General features: G+C 42.5%; 1 protein-coding gene across 9 annotated transcripts in view; it reads left to right on the top strand.

Moving 5' to 3' along the window:
- Window positions 1–21,027, top strand: part of cabin1 (calcineurin binding protein 1) — a 35,064-nt gene that overhangs the window by 11,583 nt on the left and 2,454 nt on the right. For 2 of the 9 annotated variants that reach the window (XM_078250223.1, XM_078250230.1), the window contains exons 28-37: window positions 1,639–1,704; window positions 2,445–2,624; window positions 2,840–3,234; window positions 4,547–4,660; window positions 7,737–7,853; window positions 11,241–11,404; window positions 11,498–11,594; window positions 11,724–12,407; window positions 14,648–14,722; window positions 18,609–18,870. In XM_078250223.1, coding sequence (XP_078106349.1) covers window positions 1,639–1,704; window positions 2,445–2,624; window positions 2,840–3,234; window positions 4,547–4,660; window positions 7,737–7,853; window positions 11,241–11,404; window positions 11,498–11,594; window positions 11,724–12,407; window positions 14,648–14,722; window positions 18,609–18,870 — 2,154 coding nt within the window. The remainder of the gene's footprint in view (window positions 1–1,638; window positions 1,705–2,444; window positions 2,625–2,839; window positions 3,235–4,546; window positions 4,661–7,736; window positions 7,854–11,240; window positions 11,405–11,497; window positions 11,595–11,723; window positions 12,408–14,647; window positions 14,723–18,608; window positions 18,871–21,027) is intronic. The other 7 variants (XM_078250231.1, XM_078250226.1, XM_078250224.1 and 4 more) reach the window with 6 other exon arrangements.

Below are 21,027 nucleotides of genomic sequence, written 5' to 3'. Positions count from 1 at the left end.
GATTTGGATGTGGTGAAATGGGCAATATGGCTACTGATTATTTGACTAATTTGCTATGGCTGACAAAGCAGCAGTGTTGAAACGTGTGTGTGTGTGTGTGTGTGTGTGTGTGTGTGTGTGTGTGTGTGTGATGTAACATCCATTTCTTTTCACAGATTTATTGTTGGTCCTATTATTACCTTACCAATGAACCAATCATCTTGCCTCTCCTAATGTGTTACAGTTGTTGCTTTGTTGTAACTCCCTTTTTTTTTTTTTCCTAAGCCTAAAACTTGCTTCACTGGGTGTTGGTCAAACAGAGTGGTTTGCATTGTCCCAGGTGCTGATCCAGAGTGCTTTGCTGATTAATAATAACCACGTCTTGGTAACACTGATTACATAATCTTTATTGAGATTAAGATATCTTTTGCAAGTGACCCCTGAGTACAGCAGAATAAATAACAGACAGAGCTACAACAAGCCAGCCACACATAAGCACACTTTATACACACATTTATACAAACCGCATCAGCAGCATCTCTAAAAAGGTTCAGAATTGTAAGTTTAAATTCATGCAGACCCGGCCATTCTTTTCATATGACAAACCGTGACATCTGTTCACCCACCCCATGTGTCATGTTTAGCTTGAATGTGCAAATAACGCAGCCATATTGCCCATGTTGCCGGTTTTGTCACCCTTTCCAGATTCCTTCCTACCTACCTACCTGCCTGCTACCTCTTTGCCTGCTTGCTTTTACCACCTGCTTTGCCATTTATATGCATGTAGTTCTGATGGGGTGAATGTCTTCACGACTGGACAGAAAGTCAGTCCTTTGCCACACTTCACTAAATTGTCTGGTGTATCATGTGGTCACATTTTATTTGACTTTGGTGTGGGCTTCATTTGAGAGACAGTCAAACTCTCCTTAGATATTTCAAAATCTCGTGAATCATGTGTTTGCTACTTTCCACTAATTGGATATCATTTCCAATTATGTCCAATTAATGTGAAAATGTCAAGTCATGAAGAATGTGACGGGCCTATTGTTGGCAATCAACTCTGAGACTAAAGTCAGAAAATACCCCACCATGCACATTTGCTTGAAGGTGTCCAATTTTTCTGGCTTGCGTCCTGCTTTAAGAGTATAGGGCCTAATTCAGACATCTAGATATCTAATAATTATCAGGGAAAATGCTCCTTCTGTGATGCCCTGTTCATATTCTACACCTTAGAATTATTCTTTCTCGATATATTTTTTTTGCCATTTGCTGCTCTATTGACAGTAAAATAGGAAATCAGTCATTGGGCAAAATAACAGTACTAGGGGAGAGTTAATTGTCTTAACTGCTTTGCTGAAGAGGCAGCTCTGTGTTTTATCCATTGATCATATCACAGGCCTGATATTTTAAGTTTAGAAAGGGAAATGTTGATCTTCAGAAATACTGAGAGATTCAAAACACTTGCTCTGCACTCATAGATATTTGTGTCTGAATCTGGTTCTACATTTTCAAGGGGAGTGGCATTTAATCTGTATTCTGTCTAAAGAAGAGTAAATGATTGATTTCTGAGGGAAAATGGTAGATTTCTTTTAAATATAAATTCAGAGATTCAGCTTTTCTTGACTATATTTTAAAACCAGCTCCCCATATCTTCAACAGCCTCACCAGAGTTTGACCATGCTTACTGCCTGCCCAGGTCTCCAATGTGGCTGGCTTCCCTGAATGGTACTGCTCTTCAAACCCACCAAACTCTTTAAGAGGAATATGTTTTTAATCCAAAATGAAGTGCATTCTTTCGGGGGAAGCACTGAATACACAGTTTACACAAAACTTACTGTACCATAGTAACTTTGCTCCTAACTCGTGACTGTGAATCTTTTGAAAGGTCCCCTGTGTGCATTATTCCCTAAATAGCAAAAGTGTATTGCTCTTCTGATTCTGTTAATTACAGTTCCCTGCCAAGGACTTTTTTTGCTGAGGCTGCACAACATGGCAATTAAGAGGAATGCTGGCATTATTGTTCTGGACCACTTAAAAAAAAAAAAAAAAAAAAGTCTCTCCTTTATAACAATGTGTCATTAGGGATGCACTAATAAGGATTTGTGGCTCATGACCTATTTTTGTTTCATAATTATATTTATTTATCCACCCCCCCCCCCAAAAAAAAAATTATAACGGAATGTTTGGCATTTGAAAACAAGTCGCCAACCAACATCTTAAAAAGGGCCTACACAGCATGCTGTTAAAGTATGCATTACACGTTTTAGATAATTGGTTGTAATTCATACAATACAGTCATCTTAATTATAATCAATTTTTATGTATGTAAACCCCACTTTTCAGACAGAAACAAAACGTATTTTCATGTGTATTTATCCATGATATGCCCTAAGGCTAAAGTCATTTGTCTTCATCTGGGTCCGTGCAACTGGCGGCATGAGCCATGGTGTTTTTTGTTTTGGCAGAGCGCAGTCAGGACAGTGAGGTGGTGATGCTCTCTGACTCCAACTCCACCCAGGATGCATTCACAGATCCCACCAGCTCACAAGACAGCAGCCACAAACCTGCTTCTGGGAAAGCCAGTTCATCGTCATCAGAAAGTACAACCCCTGTGAAGGACGCGCAGTTCGCCTCTGAGGACACGGGTACACTCGGACTGAAATTACTGATGTTTTCTGGCTACATTTCATTGTTTTAGGCTGAATGTAATTAAATTCTATAACAATACGTACAAAAGTATAAAATATGAATGTGCACAAAAACCTGCAGTCAGATATGGTGTCTTGATGTTTACAGGCTCCACATTAAGCAAAACAATTCAAGTCCTAAACTCTTTGATTTCAAATCTATTCTACTTAAGCATCACATGGAGAACATTCTGGCATCCAGGCGGAAGAAAAGGTTATCCAGGAAGTAGTAGAAGCTGTGGTGGTGACCCTCCCTGAGGCTTCAGCCCCTAAGCTCTCGGCGGACTCTTGTCCTCATCCTCTGCCTGTCCCAGCCACCCCTCCGAAGGCAGCCCCCTCTCAACAGGCTGCTCCTCAAACCCCCGCCAGTGAGGGAAAGAGGAAGCCAGAGCCCCCCGCCGAGGTGATCGAGGTGCCCAAGGCCCTGCCCACAGAGCGTGGCGACCAGAGACGAATGCTGGTAGAAATGTGCGTTCGTGCTCTCTTCCTCTGCCTCAGCCGCTTCCCTCAGCACTACAAGAGTCTCTACCGATTGGCCTTCTTCTACACCAACAGCAAGACCCACCAGGTCAGTCCCCCCCTGTTAATTGATGGCACTAGTCCATCCTCATTGCATTTCAAAGGCCAAGTCATCCATTAAACCAAAGCCGTACACCTATAATCACTATCCCCTGTCATTAATGGTGACATTTACAGAAGACGAGGTTTGCTAAGAATTCCCACAATCTGCTCAAAAGGCACAGACCTTTTGCTTTCATTATTTCGTTGCCAAGTATATCAGAGCTGCGATGGCTGTTTGCTTTTGGTTTTTTTTGTGGGTCTGTGAGCTCTGCAGTAATACACGAGATGCTGAAACAGCCTGTGTTAGCTTTAAGGCTCTGTGGGCAGAGGTGTACGTGGGTGGTAGCGCAGTGCTCTCTCAGCCAGTTTGGCACAGTGAGGTTGTGTTAAGCTTTTCTTTGGTGGCATCCTTCTGTCTGCACTCCATTTGTTGGACCTTTTTAATTCAACCTTCATTCCTACTCAATAAGCGTGAATTGGGAATGGAAAGGTCCAAGCTCTTATATATTTTATGTTTTGTGATATGCTCATTTGACCTCAGAGTACTATATCTGCAGCATAATGGGTTTTATGACTCCCAACGGTAGTATCTCCCTAAAAGAAAGCTTACGTTATAAATGTATATTATTAATAACTGCTAAAATTATTAAGTTCAATAAGGATAATTTCCTTGAGGCTCCATTAAATGTAGAATATCTTTTGACAGAGGCTTCCACAGGTGGTAATGTTTCCCTCAGTTGTTGCCTCCAGTGGAGTTATCAGTGTTATCAGAACTGGATGAAAGCAAATGCACCCTGCCAGTGACTTGATGACACAGACAGTTGATATGATGCTGTTGGCACAGGTTGCTTCGCTGCCCTCACAACCCAACACATCCAGTGTTAAAAGCCTCTGTGCGCTTTTTGTTCTCAGGAAAACTGCTCCACTCACATTGACAGGCCAGCTTTATCCTCATTCCAAAGATGGAAGGAGAGGGAGCCTGTAATTTCGTGATACAGCCTGCTGGAATTTATAAAGGATAACGTGAAGTGGCGTTAGCGTGCCATCTTTTCAAACGGGGCAGGGCACCGGTGTAGACACTGATTTGTGACTCATCAGGCTGTGAAAAGAGGTCTGCATTTTTCTGATTGCAAATGAGCATAATTTTCTCCTTTTTCTGAATATATTAAATACAGCATATATCTGTTTATCACTTCTGTCAATCTATTCTGATGAAGGAGGGCTATCCCCTTGGTTTTCTCAATTGGAAATCTGTTGTGTGTATATATAAAAGTGTACATTCAAGTTTCTTCAGTTTATTTCTTTATTTCCCGCCACAGAACCTACAGTGGGCCCGAGATGTGTTGCTAGGAAGCAGTGTCCCATGGCAACAGCTGAAGCACATGCCAGCACAAGGACTTTTCTGTGAAAGAAACAAGACAAACCTGTTCAATGTAAGTCATTTCACCAACCAAAACCAAGTTTTTTCATGTCACCGCACATTGCTTAAGAACTTCTGGAGACACCTGTCATCACTGGATTTATTAATCCATAATAGCAACACCAAAAATAGTTAAGATCTCATTAACATTTTTTTTTTTTTTACGTGCAGCAGAAGTAACTTGTGACATAAACAAAGTTGGTGATGTTTCTCAAAGTGACTTTCAAGGCATGAAAGAATCGGCTTAGTGAGGAAGATTTAGCCTTGACTGAATTAGTGGAAATTCCTACTTGTAATCTAATAAATTAATAACTGCACAGCGCCTTTTGCATATAAAGTCTTATTCCAGAAGCAAAATTGTCACCTGAGTTAAGCCAAAGTTGCTGGGTAAATATGTTTGCACTAAAGTCATTCACTTCTTGGTCTACCAGCTCTTTTTCAGTTGTTTGTCACCTCTGGCAGACTATCAATGCACAGAATTATTTCACATCTAGTGGAAGGTTTGGAATAAAAAAAATCTTTTGCAAACATACAAAAAAACCTGTTTCACAATCACACAGAAGCGCTGTTCATACAATGTGCCTGACTATAAAATACTTATGTGTCGTCTTCTTACTCTAAAGTTTTGCTTTATCATAATACCTAACTGCACAATAGCAGCTAATGAAGACTCCCAAAGGAAGAACCTGTGGAGCACTGAAGTGTGTCCTCACGTTTGTGACTAATGAGCTGTGTGCGGTGAACGAATGATTGGCGCACTACAGCTAGGTTTACCCTTTTCACACATATTATTCACATAATTCAATTGGATGCACAAAAATCATCCCTAAATATGGAATAACTAGAAACATGCGCTGCTATAAATGGAGTCACACAGTGGGAAATTGTTGAGTGATCTGCCTCTAAGAATTACAAGGCCTCTGATGGGTTCCAGTGGAAGAGATTACTGTCAGAATCTGTCATCTGTTCTGCATGTCAGTTTATTTAACTCTTTTCACTTGAAGCAGATATTATATCTTTTCAATGTGTGCAAACGTGGCGTTCTTTTTGATTTGTTTCCTGTGAGATCTGTTGAAGCCTAAAGGCTCACTTTTGTTACAGGGCAGATATTACAAGCAGAATGTCGCATCATTTCAGCATAACATATAAGTCACTTGTCGGGGCATGTTTTGGTGTTGCACATTATTTAGGACATAGTTGATTGTGTAGGCTGTAGAGTCAAATGATGACTCCAAATGGCTTCTGGTAACAGACTGTAGAAGTGATGTGGGCCAGGTCTGAGCTGGAGGAGAGCTCTGCAGTGCTCTGGCGCCCACTGGGTTCTCACAGAGCCCCTTCTGGAGGCAAACCTGCCACTGTGGCATACCAACTGTTGGAGCTTTACTGTTCCCTCCAAACGGATCTCTCTCTCTCTCTCTCTCTCTCTCTCTGTCTCTCTGTGTGTCTCTGTCTGTCTCTCTCTCTCTCTCTGTCTCTCTCTCTCTCGCTCTCTCTCGCCCTCTCCCTCTATACCACAGGACAATACAAATCTTTCTAAATATTAATCAAACATACCTGTTTTTATTGAGTCTGAGTTCTGGGCAGTTATTACATTAACAAAAAGTTGCGGAAACATAATTTTCACCCTTCATTTTGTCAGGTTCATGAGAGTTTTTTTTTCATGAGTTTTTTTCCCCCCATTGTAAATGGATAGCAAGGCATTGTTCAGCACACACTTTTTGCCAGGTAGAAGTTGATATTAAACCAGATCCTTTAGTCATGTCAATCTCAGATAATGGCTGTGTGACGAATCACTCGGTGCCAGTGTTTGATAGATATGTTGTATGTGTTTGAGTAATGACCAGCATGAGAGCTGCCATTCCTAATAAAGAACTCTAATAAAGAGTTCCCTAATGTAGGCCATGATGCCCTACTTTTCCTTTTTGCTTTGGCTGGGCTACACCAACTGGGGCCTGCAAAACATAACCCACATATTGCTTGTTTAGAAAATGATCCAGATGAGGTTGTGTTGCATTCATTATTGGTGTGGTTGTCAGCTGTTTGCTCTCTAGGAGGGCCCGCTTACTTTAATCCAACGATAAACTAGTAATGTAGTTGTTATTATAATATATATATATATAATATAATATATATAATAAATAATTCATATTGTAATATGTCATGTTGCACTCTATTGCGATGCATTGATACATTTGTATTGTGATACAAGGACATTTGGACTCTTTGTATGCTTTGCCACTTAATGGCTGTTTGACAGTTTAAATGATAACATGTATGTTTATGAACCAGTTTGCGTGTTAAGAATCTAAATCTAATGATATAGGTTATAATGCTGACGTAATGCCAGGCCCTCTGGCTGCTTAGGACTACCAAAGAGTATAGAAGTAACAAGAGGTGAAACTCAATAGATGGCGGAGCTGCACTCAATAGAACGTTCCATCGAAGAGTATAGAAGTAACGTTACTTCTATACTCTTTGGTTCCATTGCAAGCTGCAGCTCGGTCATGGGTGCGTTTGTTGCGATGGAACGTTCTGTCACTGAGTGATCGTGAGGAGTCCCTGTGTGTTCACTCTGGCAGGGTGTTTCCTCCTCCCTCCGACCAGACACTCCACACACATACACACTTGCTTACATATTTTTCCACCCACTCACACGTTCACTCTCTACCAAGCTCCAGAGAAAATGGATGTCCTTTTGGCTGCATTTCAGAAAATAGATCCATCCTGGTCTTGTAACTTTTCGGAAAACATACAATACTATAAAGAGCATTCATGAATGTCAACTTTTTAAAGGTCTTGTTATATTAGCGTAGGGTAGTCTTCTGGGGATCAGTTACACTTGCATTGCTTGCCACGTTTTTGATGTATGACTCAAACATTTGTGTGTTCAGCTGTGCAATGTGCTGTAGGTGGAGCTCTGCTCAGGAGAACCTTGTTATTCTTTCTTAGGGGAGGAGTATTGGCCCAATGAATACATTTTGTAGAAGTTGATATTTTGACTTGCATGTTGGAGGGTTAAATCTGGCTGTCGGTGTGTTTCCCATTGCCTTCTCCTGCTCTGTGTTTACTTGAGCTTGACTTTTTTTCAGCAGCTTTTTCCCTCACTCACAACAGGAAGCAGGAAAAACAAGGTGTGTTTGCTTAGTATGTTTATGGTGGCCAGCTGGAGAGACACGACCAGAGTTGAAAGACAGGAAAGGAAGAAGGTAAGGCTGTTGGCTGAGGAAATACTGTGTGTACACAACACAATCTTATCTGTTCAGACAGCACTGTTCTTCAGTGTTTCTGTGGTTAATGGAGGGCTTTACTCATACAAACCTGTCAGGTTTTTTGGTTCTTTTCACTATTGATGTGCCATCCTCTTGATGCCTCCCACTGCATTGATGTGGTAGCACTGAGTTAATTTTTCAGCCAGTTTATGTTCTCTTGTTCTTTTCCTGTTGCTCCGTCTTCAGGGTGATCACGCTCTACCCCTCCCCCTGGCTCTTATTCGCTCTACTCATCTCCTCTCTCTGTTGCACTCTTTCTGTTTCCTCATTACACTCTCTCTCTCTCTCTCTCTCTCTCTCTCTCTCTCTCTCTCTCTCCTCTGTTTGTGTGTGTATTGTGTGGGTGTATAGTGGGCGGGAGTTTCTCCGCTTGCTTTCGATTGGCTGGCAAAGGCCTACGAGGATTGGCTGTACGCTGTGTGTAGTGCGAGAGAAAGGAAGGGGGGGGGAGAGAGAACTCCAGCAGGCTGGGGTCAGGGGAGGGCGGAGATAGAGTGCGTGGGTGTTGTTGTTTTGAGATGGCAGGGTTTGAAAGCAGGAGAGGAATGAGTCTGCTTGGCTGTCAGTGACATACTGAGCTTATGGGCCCTGACTCCAGCGTTGTTTCTCCTCCTGCCAAGGCAGCTGCCATTCTCCTCTTCTTCTGTTCCTGCACTGCCGTGTGCAGCTGTGCTTCCCTCTCCTTCTCTCCAGCAGCTCTCGCTGCCCTAGCACCCAAATGCAGCCCACCCCTTGCTCTCTGAGCGTGAGCCTCTTTCAGGGTGGAGGCGCTGCCAGGGCTGCTGGGGCTGCTACCGCCAGCAGGAAACCGTCCAAAAGAATACTAACACCGGCGCTGTGGAGTAGCTTTCTTTGGTGATGGTGAGTGGCTTTCTACCTTTCTCTCTGAGTTCTACAAAATCGAGCGCAAGTTTGTGTTCATTTTTGTGTGAACAGAGTTTGTGTTTCATTTTCTGAGAGTTTGTGTTATACTTTTAGTGTGGTCTTTTTAAATCAGTGGTGCTCTTGTCGAATGGTACAGAACTGCAAAAGGAAATGCCTTTTTAAGTAAGTCCTCCTGAAGGTCCTAATTGTTCAGATGTCTGCATGTAAGATGCAACAATGAGGAGAAGAATGGAGTATGATGTAAAATTACACCACCCACCTGCCAAGTGCTGGTAGCCTTAGCAGGGAACCAGCCATCTTCGATTCTTAAAATATCTTCAATCTAAAGTTGTAGTTTGGGTTTGAAATAGTGATATTGTTACAGGAAGCTGCACTAGTGACTGCTAATTGCTACAAGAGACATTAACACTGAGATCGTGCAACTTCCCTGCACCTAGTAAGTTTTACCGTGGGTTATATATTGGGCATGTACCTTTGCTGTCACTGATGGCATGTAAATACATGAGTAGATAAAGTTGATAAGACAACAGGTTGAGGATTTTCCTCCAAATGTTGTTCAGCAGGCAGCCAGCATTCTGTTTTGGCTCAGGCTTTTACACAAGGAAGTAGCGGGACTGTCAGTTCCTTTTCCCCTGTTGGTCATCCTCTCTTTTTGCCCTTTTTTGTCATGCTGCTTAAGTATTGCTTTGTGGGGGGCTTAAAATCATTGCAGTTAAAGTCTTACAAATCTGCTTTAGCTGTTGTGCTACAGCATAATCTGTGTAAAGCCATGGCTCTGCTTTCTCTAAACAGGTTTGCTGTGGTTGGATGGTTCTCTAATGAAGAACTACTCTCCTTCATTAGAGTTGTTTTTCTGTGCGGAGCCCACCCCCTCATCATAGTTTGTCCCGTTCTTGTTGGAGGCATTTGCTAATCTGTGCATTGAAAGGTTAAAACCTTCCCAAGCCCTGCCTGATTGCATCATATGATAACACATCTTATTATTTTCTATTATTTTTGCACAGGCATTGGAGCCATACGCTTGTTCTCAAGAGTTTTTTGTTGCCCACTAGATGTGATGTGATGCACCAACCACCAAGGCAAATTCTAGTTCAAGTGTTACTTACTTGGAAATAAATAATTTTCTGATTCTGAATTGGGATCATTTCACCAGAATAAATCGGCTCCTGTATCAGACAGTTCTCAGGCACGGTGCAATTTTACATTTCTATAATACTTCAATTCAATACGTTGTACACAGCATTTCAAGCTCACAAATGGTTTATTGCTTGAACCCTCTGTATCATAGCAGAAGAGATTTATTATATATCAACAATATCAGAACAGATGCCAGTTAAAAAAAGATTGAGTTGCCCTCGTGAACTGGAAATGAGAAAATGCATCCTTGATTTAAGATTTCTTAAAGAAAGTCTTGTGTGTAAACACAGGAGTCTTGAGTTTCTATATTACGCTTTAGATGGCCAGACACTGAGCAGGCTATAAGTCCGTCCTCAGGAATGTGATGTGTTTTGATTGGTTTATTTTGCCTCTCTTTCCTGCTTTGAAAATGTCAGCTGTCTGTGAGGAGGAGCACCACTCTCCCAGGTGCCTTTAGCAGCCGATAGAGCCATCATTTGTTTTGTTCCAACCTGATATGGTCATCTTTGTTTTGTCTCGCACACATTTTCTGAGGCCAGAAGCTGTACTCTGCACCATGTGCTGTATGACTGTACACAGCCTAGGCCACCATCTGCACTCGCATCAGTAGCTTCAGAGAGCAGAACCTCACACGCTCCACCTGCTGAGAGGACATGTGCTCAGAGAAAAAGGTGGACTTGTCCATCAAAAAAGCACCTCATCACGCTTTCTGTGAAGGAGGACTGTGTTTGTTGGCAGCCAGGCTGCTGGTCTGTTGCATTGCATGGACAGAGCTGAGCACTAATGAGGCTGCCTATCATGTGCGCCCAGAGAAAAAGCCCCCACCCCCTCTCCCACATGGCTAGCCACCTCTCCTGCAGCTTTCCAATCCCCTCATTAGAGCTTTCTTGATTGAATGCCATGTTTTTACTTCCCATTACTTCCTCTTCTTTCTCCTCTACTTTCTTTCCTGTCACTTTTTTTTTCTTCATGTGTCCCCGTTTGTTTCCGTGTGTCATACACTCCATAGGCCTTAGAAACCTGGAGTAGCAGCATAGAGCAGTCATACATTTTAGAATTTCACAAATTAGCCTGTTGAACTGTTGTCCATTAAAATGGGAAAGTAGTTGCATGAAGGCAACTCCTTCTAGATACTTTGAATATGTGTAACTGAACCATAACTAAAAGCCAAGGCCACACCAACAAGTGTGTTTGTGCCACGTTTAACTAGCAGTTTGTTCGAAAACATATTTTAGTTTATCGTTCGTATCACCGTCAAACTTAATTCTGCTTTTTTTTTTTTTTTTTCTCCTCCACCTTCAGGGCATCTGGCGTATTCCAGTAGATGAGATTGATCGCCCCGGAAGTTTTGCATCTCATATGAACCGATCCATTGTCCTCTTACTGGAGGTGCTGTCTCAGCTTAAGGATCACGATACTCTGTTAAAAGTCTCTTTCATGTTGCAGAGAACCCCTGACCAGGGAAAGTAAGGACCCACGTTGTATGTCATGCTGTTTCTGTTTTTATTATGTATTTGTTCGATGACATCTCTCCTCTTGCTCCTTTGTCTTCCATGAAGGAAGTATTTACGGGATGTTGATCGCCAGGTTTTGGCCAAGAGAGCATTTTTCCTAACTGTAAAAGTCCTGGAGGACAATCTGAACAGTCTCACTGGGGTAAGAAAGTACACATCACTACACACACACACACACACACACACACACACACACACACACACACTAAGAGCTGGGAGCCGCTCTGGCATGCCCCCACTTCATGTTTTGACAGGTTCTGCTCTCTTTCAGGTGTCTGAGCAGCTTCACAAAGCGCCTGGGCCCTCCATGGGGGAGATGACCACAACGGACGCATCCAACAGGCCCAGTTCAGAGGACAGCAAACATGCACTGCCTAAGAAGCCTGGACTCACAGAGGGAGCCTGTGTCACGGACACAGGGCCCAGGGAAGCCTCTCAGGCACAACTCACCCCACCACCACCATCAATGGATAAAGGCAGTAAAGTTCAGGAGATCTATCCTGGCAAGGTGGAGACTGCTGGCAGTGAGGGGCACAAAGCAGGGTTGGAGGAACCCATGGAGCTGGACACTAGCCGCTGGATGAGGCCCTCTATTACCACAGATTCTCAGGGCAACCAAGCGGAGGCTGAGACTTCCCTGAGTGCAGCGGAGCCCCAGCAGAAAGTGACTGACAGCAGTCGGACACCAGAGCTGTCCCTAGAGGAGCTAAGTATCAGCTCCAGGCAGCAGCAGCTCCAAGCCTTGGCGCCAAAGGTCACCGTGGCAGCCAGTGGGACTGATCAGGGGTTACCACGTAGGCCAAACAGGAAAAGGAAGCTTCTTGAAGATGTGGAGTCCGGAAAAACGTTACTGCTTGATGCCTATAGGGTGTGGCAGCAAGGCCAGAAAGTCATGACGTACGACCTGGCACGCATTGAGAAGATCATGTCAGAGACTTATATGCTCATAAAACAGGTAAAGATGTACACGGATGTCTTTTTTGTTGTGCATACGCAGATAGCATTATCAGGGTTTTCCCTGGGTTTTTAGAGCGCTAGATGATTATTTAATTACGATATTATGTCATTGCACAATTTATTTGCCAAAAGCTTGGTGATTGTCGGTTGCAGCGAGCAAGAGGTCACTAAAGCAAAACTTGGAGGAGCAGCTTGTCACTAAAATGAGAACAGCTGGTCCACCTTAAAGATCAGCCCACCTTCAGTTAGTGAGCCTGTGCTGAAGTTGTCGCCAGTTCCGTGCCGGCAAACCCCTTTCACATCTTGGCTTGGGTCTTGAGGAGTTGTAGCATTTTTTTCACCAACAAATAAACTGTACACACACTGCAGTGCTGCGTTCACAGCTATGTTACTGCTAACTTCATACTAGAGATGTTCCGATACCGATACTGGTATCGGTATCGGCTCCGATACTGCCTCAAACGCTGGTATCGGTATCAGGAAGTACTGGAGTTTATGCACCGATCCGATACCACGTAATAAAGCCCTAAAGAAAATCTACATTAAAGTAGTTTATTTATGTTCTTTTTCTGTTAAAGCTGCACACTCGCGAGCGGGTGGGTTGCAGCTGCCGCTGTGTGTGCAACATGCACGGTGTGCGGTAGTGCGGCTGTGACACGGTTTGTGCCACTGTGTATTTGAACCCTCATGCGTCACGTGTGCAGAAGCGGAAAGCCATTGGAAACGATGGGTTTCAGAGCGCCGCGGTGCCGTTGCCGCCTTTTGCAAAGTCATGCATGAGAGATATGTATGTATATATATATATATATATATATATATATATATATATATATATATATATATATATATATATATATATATATATATATATATATATATAAACCCCTCTTCTAACTGAATTAGTAACGCAACATCCACTGTAGAAGAGGGACTTTCCCTCTTTCAAACACTGCAATGAAATGGCTCATAGTGCGGTTTTGTTTTTACTTTCAGTAACCCAAAGTCAACCTCAGTGTCTTCTGCTATTACTCCTAAAACAGGCTGCTGACTCTAAAAGTAGCCCCACTGGGGATTTTTAAGATGAATTGGGATTTATTTATTTATTACATCATGATGTCACAAGTAGGTAGGGAGCTGCTGTGGATCAGTCATTGTTGATTTATTTATTTCCAATCAAACTTGTCAAAAAGTAAAGATGTGTAGTGGCATTGTGCCATCCCAGAGACACAGTCTCTCTGTAAAATGATTGCTACATTTTAGGACTATTATGCAAAATGTATTATTGTTATAACTTTATAGTAACTTCTGACTGGCCGTAGTTCATAGTAGAAGCAGAAAAAGGACTGCTATCTATATAACGTGAAATTCATAAATCATTATGTTAACCTTATCCTGCATAGGAAGTGTTAAAGAAGCGAGAAGTTTCCTCGTATCTCTCGGAGAAAAGAATTTCCTCAGTTGTTGAAAATTAGTCCAACTTTACACAGTGCTTTCTGTGGCATTGATGCTGTAGTTGCAGAACAACAGCCCACATCAGCTTATATAGCCATATTGAGCTGAAGATTGATGCTGGCTGTACAGAAGTTACCATGTCATTTGCTGTGCAATGCGGGAGAGCTGAAGCTGGAGTAGGAGCACAGTAGGCGAGGGACAGCTGAAGAGGGGAAAGAAGAAATCGGATGAGACGGCTAGGATGTTTTTCCTTTGCTCTTTAAGAGACTATAATATCTAAGACAAGACAATTTCTCAGACACACCCAGAGAGTAGCTATAACCAGCCACGACGTGTTTCCTGTCATCAAATGAGTTGTGCAATTAATATGCCTGCCCTGGACATTTTCCAGAAGCATATTCTGTTTGTGCACCTACTTGCACAAACTGCAGATGCTTTGTGGTTGTGTGGTCTGCTGCATTGCACAGCTGCATGCGGTTATAGTTTAGATCTATATCTTGCATCTTTTTTTATCCCTATATGTGTATGTATATGTATGTTGTTGGTTTGGCTTTAGTGTGGTGAAATAGTGAGTAATTAACATAGTGTGTACAGAGGTCACCTCAGAAATGTATGATGAATTTGCAGTATACACTCACTGCTCCAGTGTTGCATCAGGAGGTTTTACTGAAGATTAAAAAAAAAGATATGTGTGAAAAGATTTGACAGTGTGGATTATAACCGCGAGCATATGAAGATGTGATGCTCTGCTCTAATGTCCTTGTTCTGTCTGTTCTCCTGTCTCAGGTTGATGAGGATGTAGCCCTGGACCAAGCTGTGAAGTTCTGCCAGATACAGTTGGCCACTTCTGCCCAAAGACAGGTAAAACACTTCAACTCTGCATGCTCATCTGACGTCCTTCTGCTACCTTGTCGGCCTTGTGCAACATAGCTCATACTATAATTTACATTTATATAGAGAGCTAAATGTTCTAGCTATCCCTGTTTCATCCAAGTTGATGCCAAATACTTGTCTTTCCCCCCTCGTGTAATGAAATCGGTCTTACATGGTAAAGCTTCGAGGATTTAAGGCTTTACTCGAGACAAGTTTGTGATGCAGCAGCAGTATTTCAGTGTCACTGTTTTACGTGGCCTTTTTAAACGAAGAGCAAAATAAAATATCCACAACTCTGTTTTTGATTGCAGCAGGTAAAAGTTTAACCAAGCAGATAATATCGGGAAAAGCTGTGACCATCATGGCACCTCACTGACATACTTGAGATTAATTAAAGCCTGGGGTCCAGCATGGCAAACTTATGCTTTACCAGCCAAGCTAAAAATATCTATCGGAGATGTCCCGATGTTGCACACCCCACCCATCTGCCAATCCAAGTAGGTTGAATGCTAATTTTACTTGTCTGCTGTTTAGCTTATAATAGCAAGTTTAAGAATAGATGTTTTGTCGTTGTGTAATATGTGGGGAATTAGCATGCAGCATCTGTAGTAAGATGTGCTAAACATGAATAACTTCAGGCTTTTGCCTGCCAGTGTTAAATATAGCCCAAAGCGTGGTGTGAATGTCCCTTCAGCCTCGCTCCGTAGTTAAACTCGTCATTGGTTTCAACTGAGCATCGGAATGCATGTTGCTTATCTGCACAGGCAAAAGACAAAGTGACAGAATTATCTAAATACATAAATATGTGTGTTTAATTGTAGTAACTCTAATTGGTTCAGCTGGTGCTAAACCAACCATTAGCTCAGCTTTGTATTCAGTACTCATATTCTTCATTGAATTATAAGCTGCTCGGCCTCATCCTGTGTCAGTGACTTCCCCTTCCTCATGTCCCTCCTCCTGCCCACACAATCAACAAGGGTATCTCTGCCCACATCCTGTTGTCACGGTGATGTTCCCCGAACCTCAGGCTCATGAGAAGTAGCTGTGGGCAGATAAATCTCTGTTTTCGTAGTTCACTGATCGCATCATCTCATTTTCTGCTTGAATCTTTTTGTTGCCTTTGTTAGTTTTGTCTGTTACATTCGTCTGTCTCATTTTCACGCATAAACACACGACACAGAGATGATGGTGCAGATGAGGCACAGAGTTGGAATTAGAATCTTTATTTACAGAAACTAGAAGAAGCTGTGTGGGCACTTTTGAAATCCGTTTACTTGTAAAAAAAAAAAATATCTCCATAACACCTTGATGCACTTCATGTCCGCCCCAAATGCTATAAATGGTTGTGTCTGATTTGATTTCAAAACAAATTTGTATTTAACTTCCATGCAATTTATGCTTTACCTTAAAATCAAATATGTAGAAACAATTGCTTTCTGAGTCACCTAAACATTTTAAACCGAAATGACTGAAAGAAAAAGTCTTCACAGTTGAAATGTTTTAATAGCAACATACCAACTTCAAACACGGTTTAATTTGAAAACTTGTTTTTATTTCACTATGACCATTTGCTGTTAAATTGGTGACTAATAGTTAAAATCTTAGACAGTGCTGCTCATGAGTTGACTAAAAAGAGGAATAAAAAAAATCATCTTTTGGATATTGATCTTAATGCCTTAATTACAGAAATGAGGAAAAATCCAACCTTTAAGGACACATTTTCTTTGTGAATGAATAATGTATCGTAAATAAATAAATGTTCTTCCTTAAAATACAGGAGGCATAAGTATAGACACCCCTATGTTAAATTCCCATAGAGGCAGGCAGATTTTAATTTTTAAAGGCCAGTTATTTCATGGATCTATGGATTTATTCCTCTTTTTTTAGTCAACTTTAGCATGGGTTCCTAAACTCATGAGCAGCACTGTATGTGGAGTCTTAACCAAACACTTTCCAGTCTTCTGAAAACTGTCCGCTAAATGTGATTGCTGGCATAATTGTCAGGTAAACGTGAAGACTTGTTAGATGTTAAGATAATTAGCCTGCATGTGTGTGTGTGTTCTCGTTTTCCCTTGATGCTGAAAAGATGCTCCTGCGTATTAGCTTTTTCTGCAGTCTGATCTAACTGCTGTTTATGCAATTATTGTGCCACCAGCTCCTGCTGTGATTTTTTTTATTTGGTTGCACTTGTATGTAGTGGGAAATGTGAGTAGGCACCTTGGAGTTCTCAGCTCGAGGGCATGAAACATTCTTGCCTGCCTCTTACAGATTTCACGCACGTCAATCTGCTCGCGTAGTGCTCAGCCGGAACATTGGCCGTGTTGCGCTCTGTGTATTGTTTGCTCCCCCTTAGTTCGATGCCATATCAGGAGGAAAGCATGACAGGGCTCTTTGTTACTGTTACTCAAACTCATAATCTTGAGATGGAGCAGTTCTTTGAGGGACTTGGAGGGTGCTTCATTAAAACACTCCAGTCTCTCCTCCTGTGTATCAGCAGGCTTGGAAGAATGTTGAGGTGTTACGCATCAAAAAATATGGAGGAGCTGTGGTGTATGTCCCGTTTTGGCAGACAATTTAATTGAAATGTTCGCTTGGCCGGTCTTTCAATTGTGTTGGAAAGATGACCAAACCTGAACACAGCTGCTCTAATCTGATTTAAAGCCCCATCTCGATAATTACACATAACCATCTTTCAATTCACGTTGTGGGTCCTCGGTCTGGCTGCCAGCAGCCCACTCTCATCACCACACAGCAAACACTTGAGGAACCTACAGGCTGGCTGCATGCCATGTATGTGCTGGAATTCTCTCAGGTACAGCGTTTTTTCGAATACACACACACGGTCCGGCTGACTTGTTGGTGTCTTTGTTGGCGATGTTTAATTCATGAGCTCTGAATCATCAAAGTGGGCTGTGGAGCTGCTGCATGCTTGAAGCTGCTCTGTGTTAAGCTGAAGGATCTGTCCAAGCTTTCGGAAGGCTACCGTCTGTTTGTTTGGTTTTGCCTGTGCTCTGCTGTGTGAATCCCGTTGGGAGATCCATCATATACAGCTGTGATTCAGAGCACAATTTGACTTAAACTCCCAGCAGAGAGCCTGAGAAAAATGGTATGAGAGCTCTGTTATTGCCAAATTATCTTGAGTCAAAACCGGCTTGTCATGACAGTAGTGTGGTACTGAACGTTGCCTCTTGGCTTTTCAAATCTTGACAAAACTGGAAGACATTTTATTATCAAATGTACCTGTGACATAGGAGTACTCCCTGTGGTAAATCTGAAGTCCTATTCACGTGCTGGCATAATTAAGGCAGTACAATTCCACTGGATATACAATTATTTCTTTAGCTAGTTACATATTGCCACAGCTCATACATTAGACTGAAGAGCTGGTTTTACAGGTGGATAAATGTTAGTTTTCATCCATTTTAAATTGAAAAATAGAGAAGGTGTATTCTGTGCTCCTCGGTGTTGCCATGACAGCGGCTGTGGGAGCAGGGCGGCTGTTGTCACAGGTTGTTTGTGCAGCTCTTGTGTTTGTAAGTGGTCCTCAAAAGGACACACGGGAAAGTGGCTCAGAGGGATGTAGCGTGGTGTAGAGCTGAGATCCCAACACTGAATCCAGCACACAAAGTAAGCCTCTAAACCCCTGGGGGGACGACATCGCAACTCTGTAAAGGATTTCATTACTGCTAATGTGTCAGAGCCTAGACTGATATTGCTGATGTCTTGTGGTATCGACTGTGGCTCACTCTGTTTCTCTGGCTCTGAGTCTCTAGCCAGATTCTGTCTCCAGGGAGGATGTACAGTTCCCAGAGGGGGGTTAACGCTGCAGAGGGATCCCACCTCCTCACAACCACTGCCCTTCTTCTGTCTCCAGCAGGCTGCAGGCGATGCCCCGACCACACCCAAGTACACCAAGGAGCACCGAGACCTCTTCTTCCCCGCCTCCCTGCCGACTCCTGTCCTGCTCAGCCACGCCGCCTGCCACCCGCTGTCCAGCCCGGAGGGTCAGACCAAAGTGGCGTACGAACCGCTGAGCAAGTTGTCGAGACCTCAAGCTTCGGGCTTCCACGATCAGGCACAGCACCGGAGAGCAGCTAGCCTCCCTGCTGCAGCCATGGCCTTCCTACCACACACAGGTACAGTGGCCTCCACTCCAACACATGTACACATGTATATATGTCTGTTTAATGTACACACCTATTCAAGTTATTGCACTCTCTAAAGCTTGGAAGAATTTAGAGGTAAAATGCTCTTTTGGTTAAAATTGGTAATAATGCTGGTGTAGTGTAAAACTAGTGTTAAGGTGAAGCTTTGCAGTTGTCAGTTCAGTTTGTAAAGATCCTAAAGTGCTTTAGTCCACGTGGCCAGCAGGGAGCGCCTGTGGACTTCCACAGATCTGTTACATAACAGCAGACTCTGCTCTCCTTATATTTTCCCTTTTGGGTTTTGTCAACACAAGAGTTTTTGGAATCGGTGTCCTCCAGATTGTGACTCTTTCTCTGAGCTTCTGAGGGGGTTTGGCAGAATAATCGTTGAGCCTCGTCGTGAATATTCTGGCTTGCTGTTTCAACAAAGATGCAATTCTTGGACCCAGTGTCTTCAGTCTGAATCCCTCCTGATTTAAAAAAAAATAAATAAATACTAACTCAGCCTGTGAGCTTGAATCTTCAATTTGTATTATTTGGTAGCGTATGTTTCTTTATAGTTATTAGATTTAATTCTTATTTAGAATGTTTTGACAATCATTAGATTATTGTATGAGGCCAGTTGAGCCACTGGGGGGCAGTAAACGGCATTTAGAGACTGAAGGCAATCCTATTGTTGTTGAGGCAGCTTTCTTCATTTTTGTCAGATAAATGCCCAGTCAGTGGAGCTTTTGCATTTGTCTCTCTTCCAATTGTGCTCTCTGGTTTTTGGCTCATTTTCAGCTAATAATAGCCATGGGCTTTTTACCGCAACCTTTTGTAACCTAATTTGACCTCTTTGATATCTAGACATCTTGCAAGTAACACACTTGACACCGTTTGTTGCTTTTAAGATGCATGAGCCTAAGGAATGTTATTACATGGACTTTACTTTAAATCTACTGTAAATCAAGCAAAAAAACATCTAACCTACACTGACAACCAGCTATGGGTGCTGTACTAGAATGATCGGCCACTTGTTTAAAAAATGAAGCATGCAGTACACATTTAAGGAATATATACACATAAATAACTCAAATTAATATAAAATCATATAATACTCGACATTTTATGTATCCCTCTCACACAATAATTGACGTAAAGGCAAACCTTACTGATTACTGAAGTCACAAACATAAAGAGCAATTAAGAACCATTTAAAAAAAGGAAAGATTCTTTGCACTTTATACTAAACGCTTTAATACATTAGGCCCCTCCAGCTGGGAGGAGGCCTCGGGGAAGACCCAGGACTAGGTGGAGGGATTATATCTCCAACCTGGCCTGGGAACGCCTCGGGATCCCCCAGTCGGAGCTGGCTAATGTGGCCCGGGAAAGGGAAGTTTGGGGTCCCCTGCTGGAGCTGCTACCCCCGCGACCCGATACCGGATAAGCGGACGAAGATGGACGGATGGACAGACATTAGCTGTCAGGCAGAGATCTCTGCAGCTACACATCAGTATTCATCTGTTTCTCTATTTAATTAGAAACCTACAATGCTGCTTCACAGCAAACTTTACGGAGCTCTGTTTCAGCTTAGCCTGAGTGCATCTTTTCAACTATTGCATCTACACAGCGGGGAATTGTAACAAGCCATTGCAAGCAAATTTTTCATCATAAATCCAGTTCACTGAAAGTGTGTTTAACCATTAGCTGCATAGTATTTATTGGTGTGGATCTATTAAGATTTCCTCAAGTTAATACAGTTGCATGACCTTTTGAAGCAGTTGCATAAGTTACAGATACCGGTGTATACACACACACACACACACACACACACACACACACACACACACACACACACACACACACACAGGTTAGCATTTAGTAGCCTTGCAGCACTGTGTATTATATAATGGTTTCCTGGGCAACATAAGTGGTGAAGCCTGAGAGAGTATTTAATCATTTTTGTTTTCATTGGTCTCTGTCTGAGCTGCAGGAGGACATTTGCAGTCAGTTGACATATACATCTCAGATAGCTGTCTAATGAAGGAAAAGGTGTTGTCAGTTAATTGTCTGCCAATAAATGTTAACATGAACATGCTATTGTTGAATTTCCACATCAGAATACTGTCATCGTTACTCACTATGTCTTAGAAACTGTCCATCCTT

The sequence above is a fragment of the Sander vitreus genome, chromosome 5 (assembly GCF_031162955.1).
Source record: "Sander vitreus isolate 19-12246 chromosome 5, sanVit1, whole genome shotgun sequence".
Classification (NCBI taxonomy): Eukaryota; Metazoa; Chordata; class Actinopteri; order Perciformes; family Percidae; genus Sander; species Sander vitreus.
Note: the sequence above shows the minus strand (reverse complement) of the source record. Positions and strands in the feature narration are given on the sequence as shown.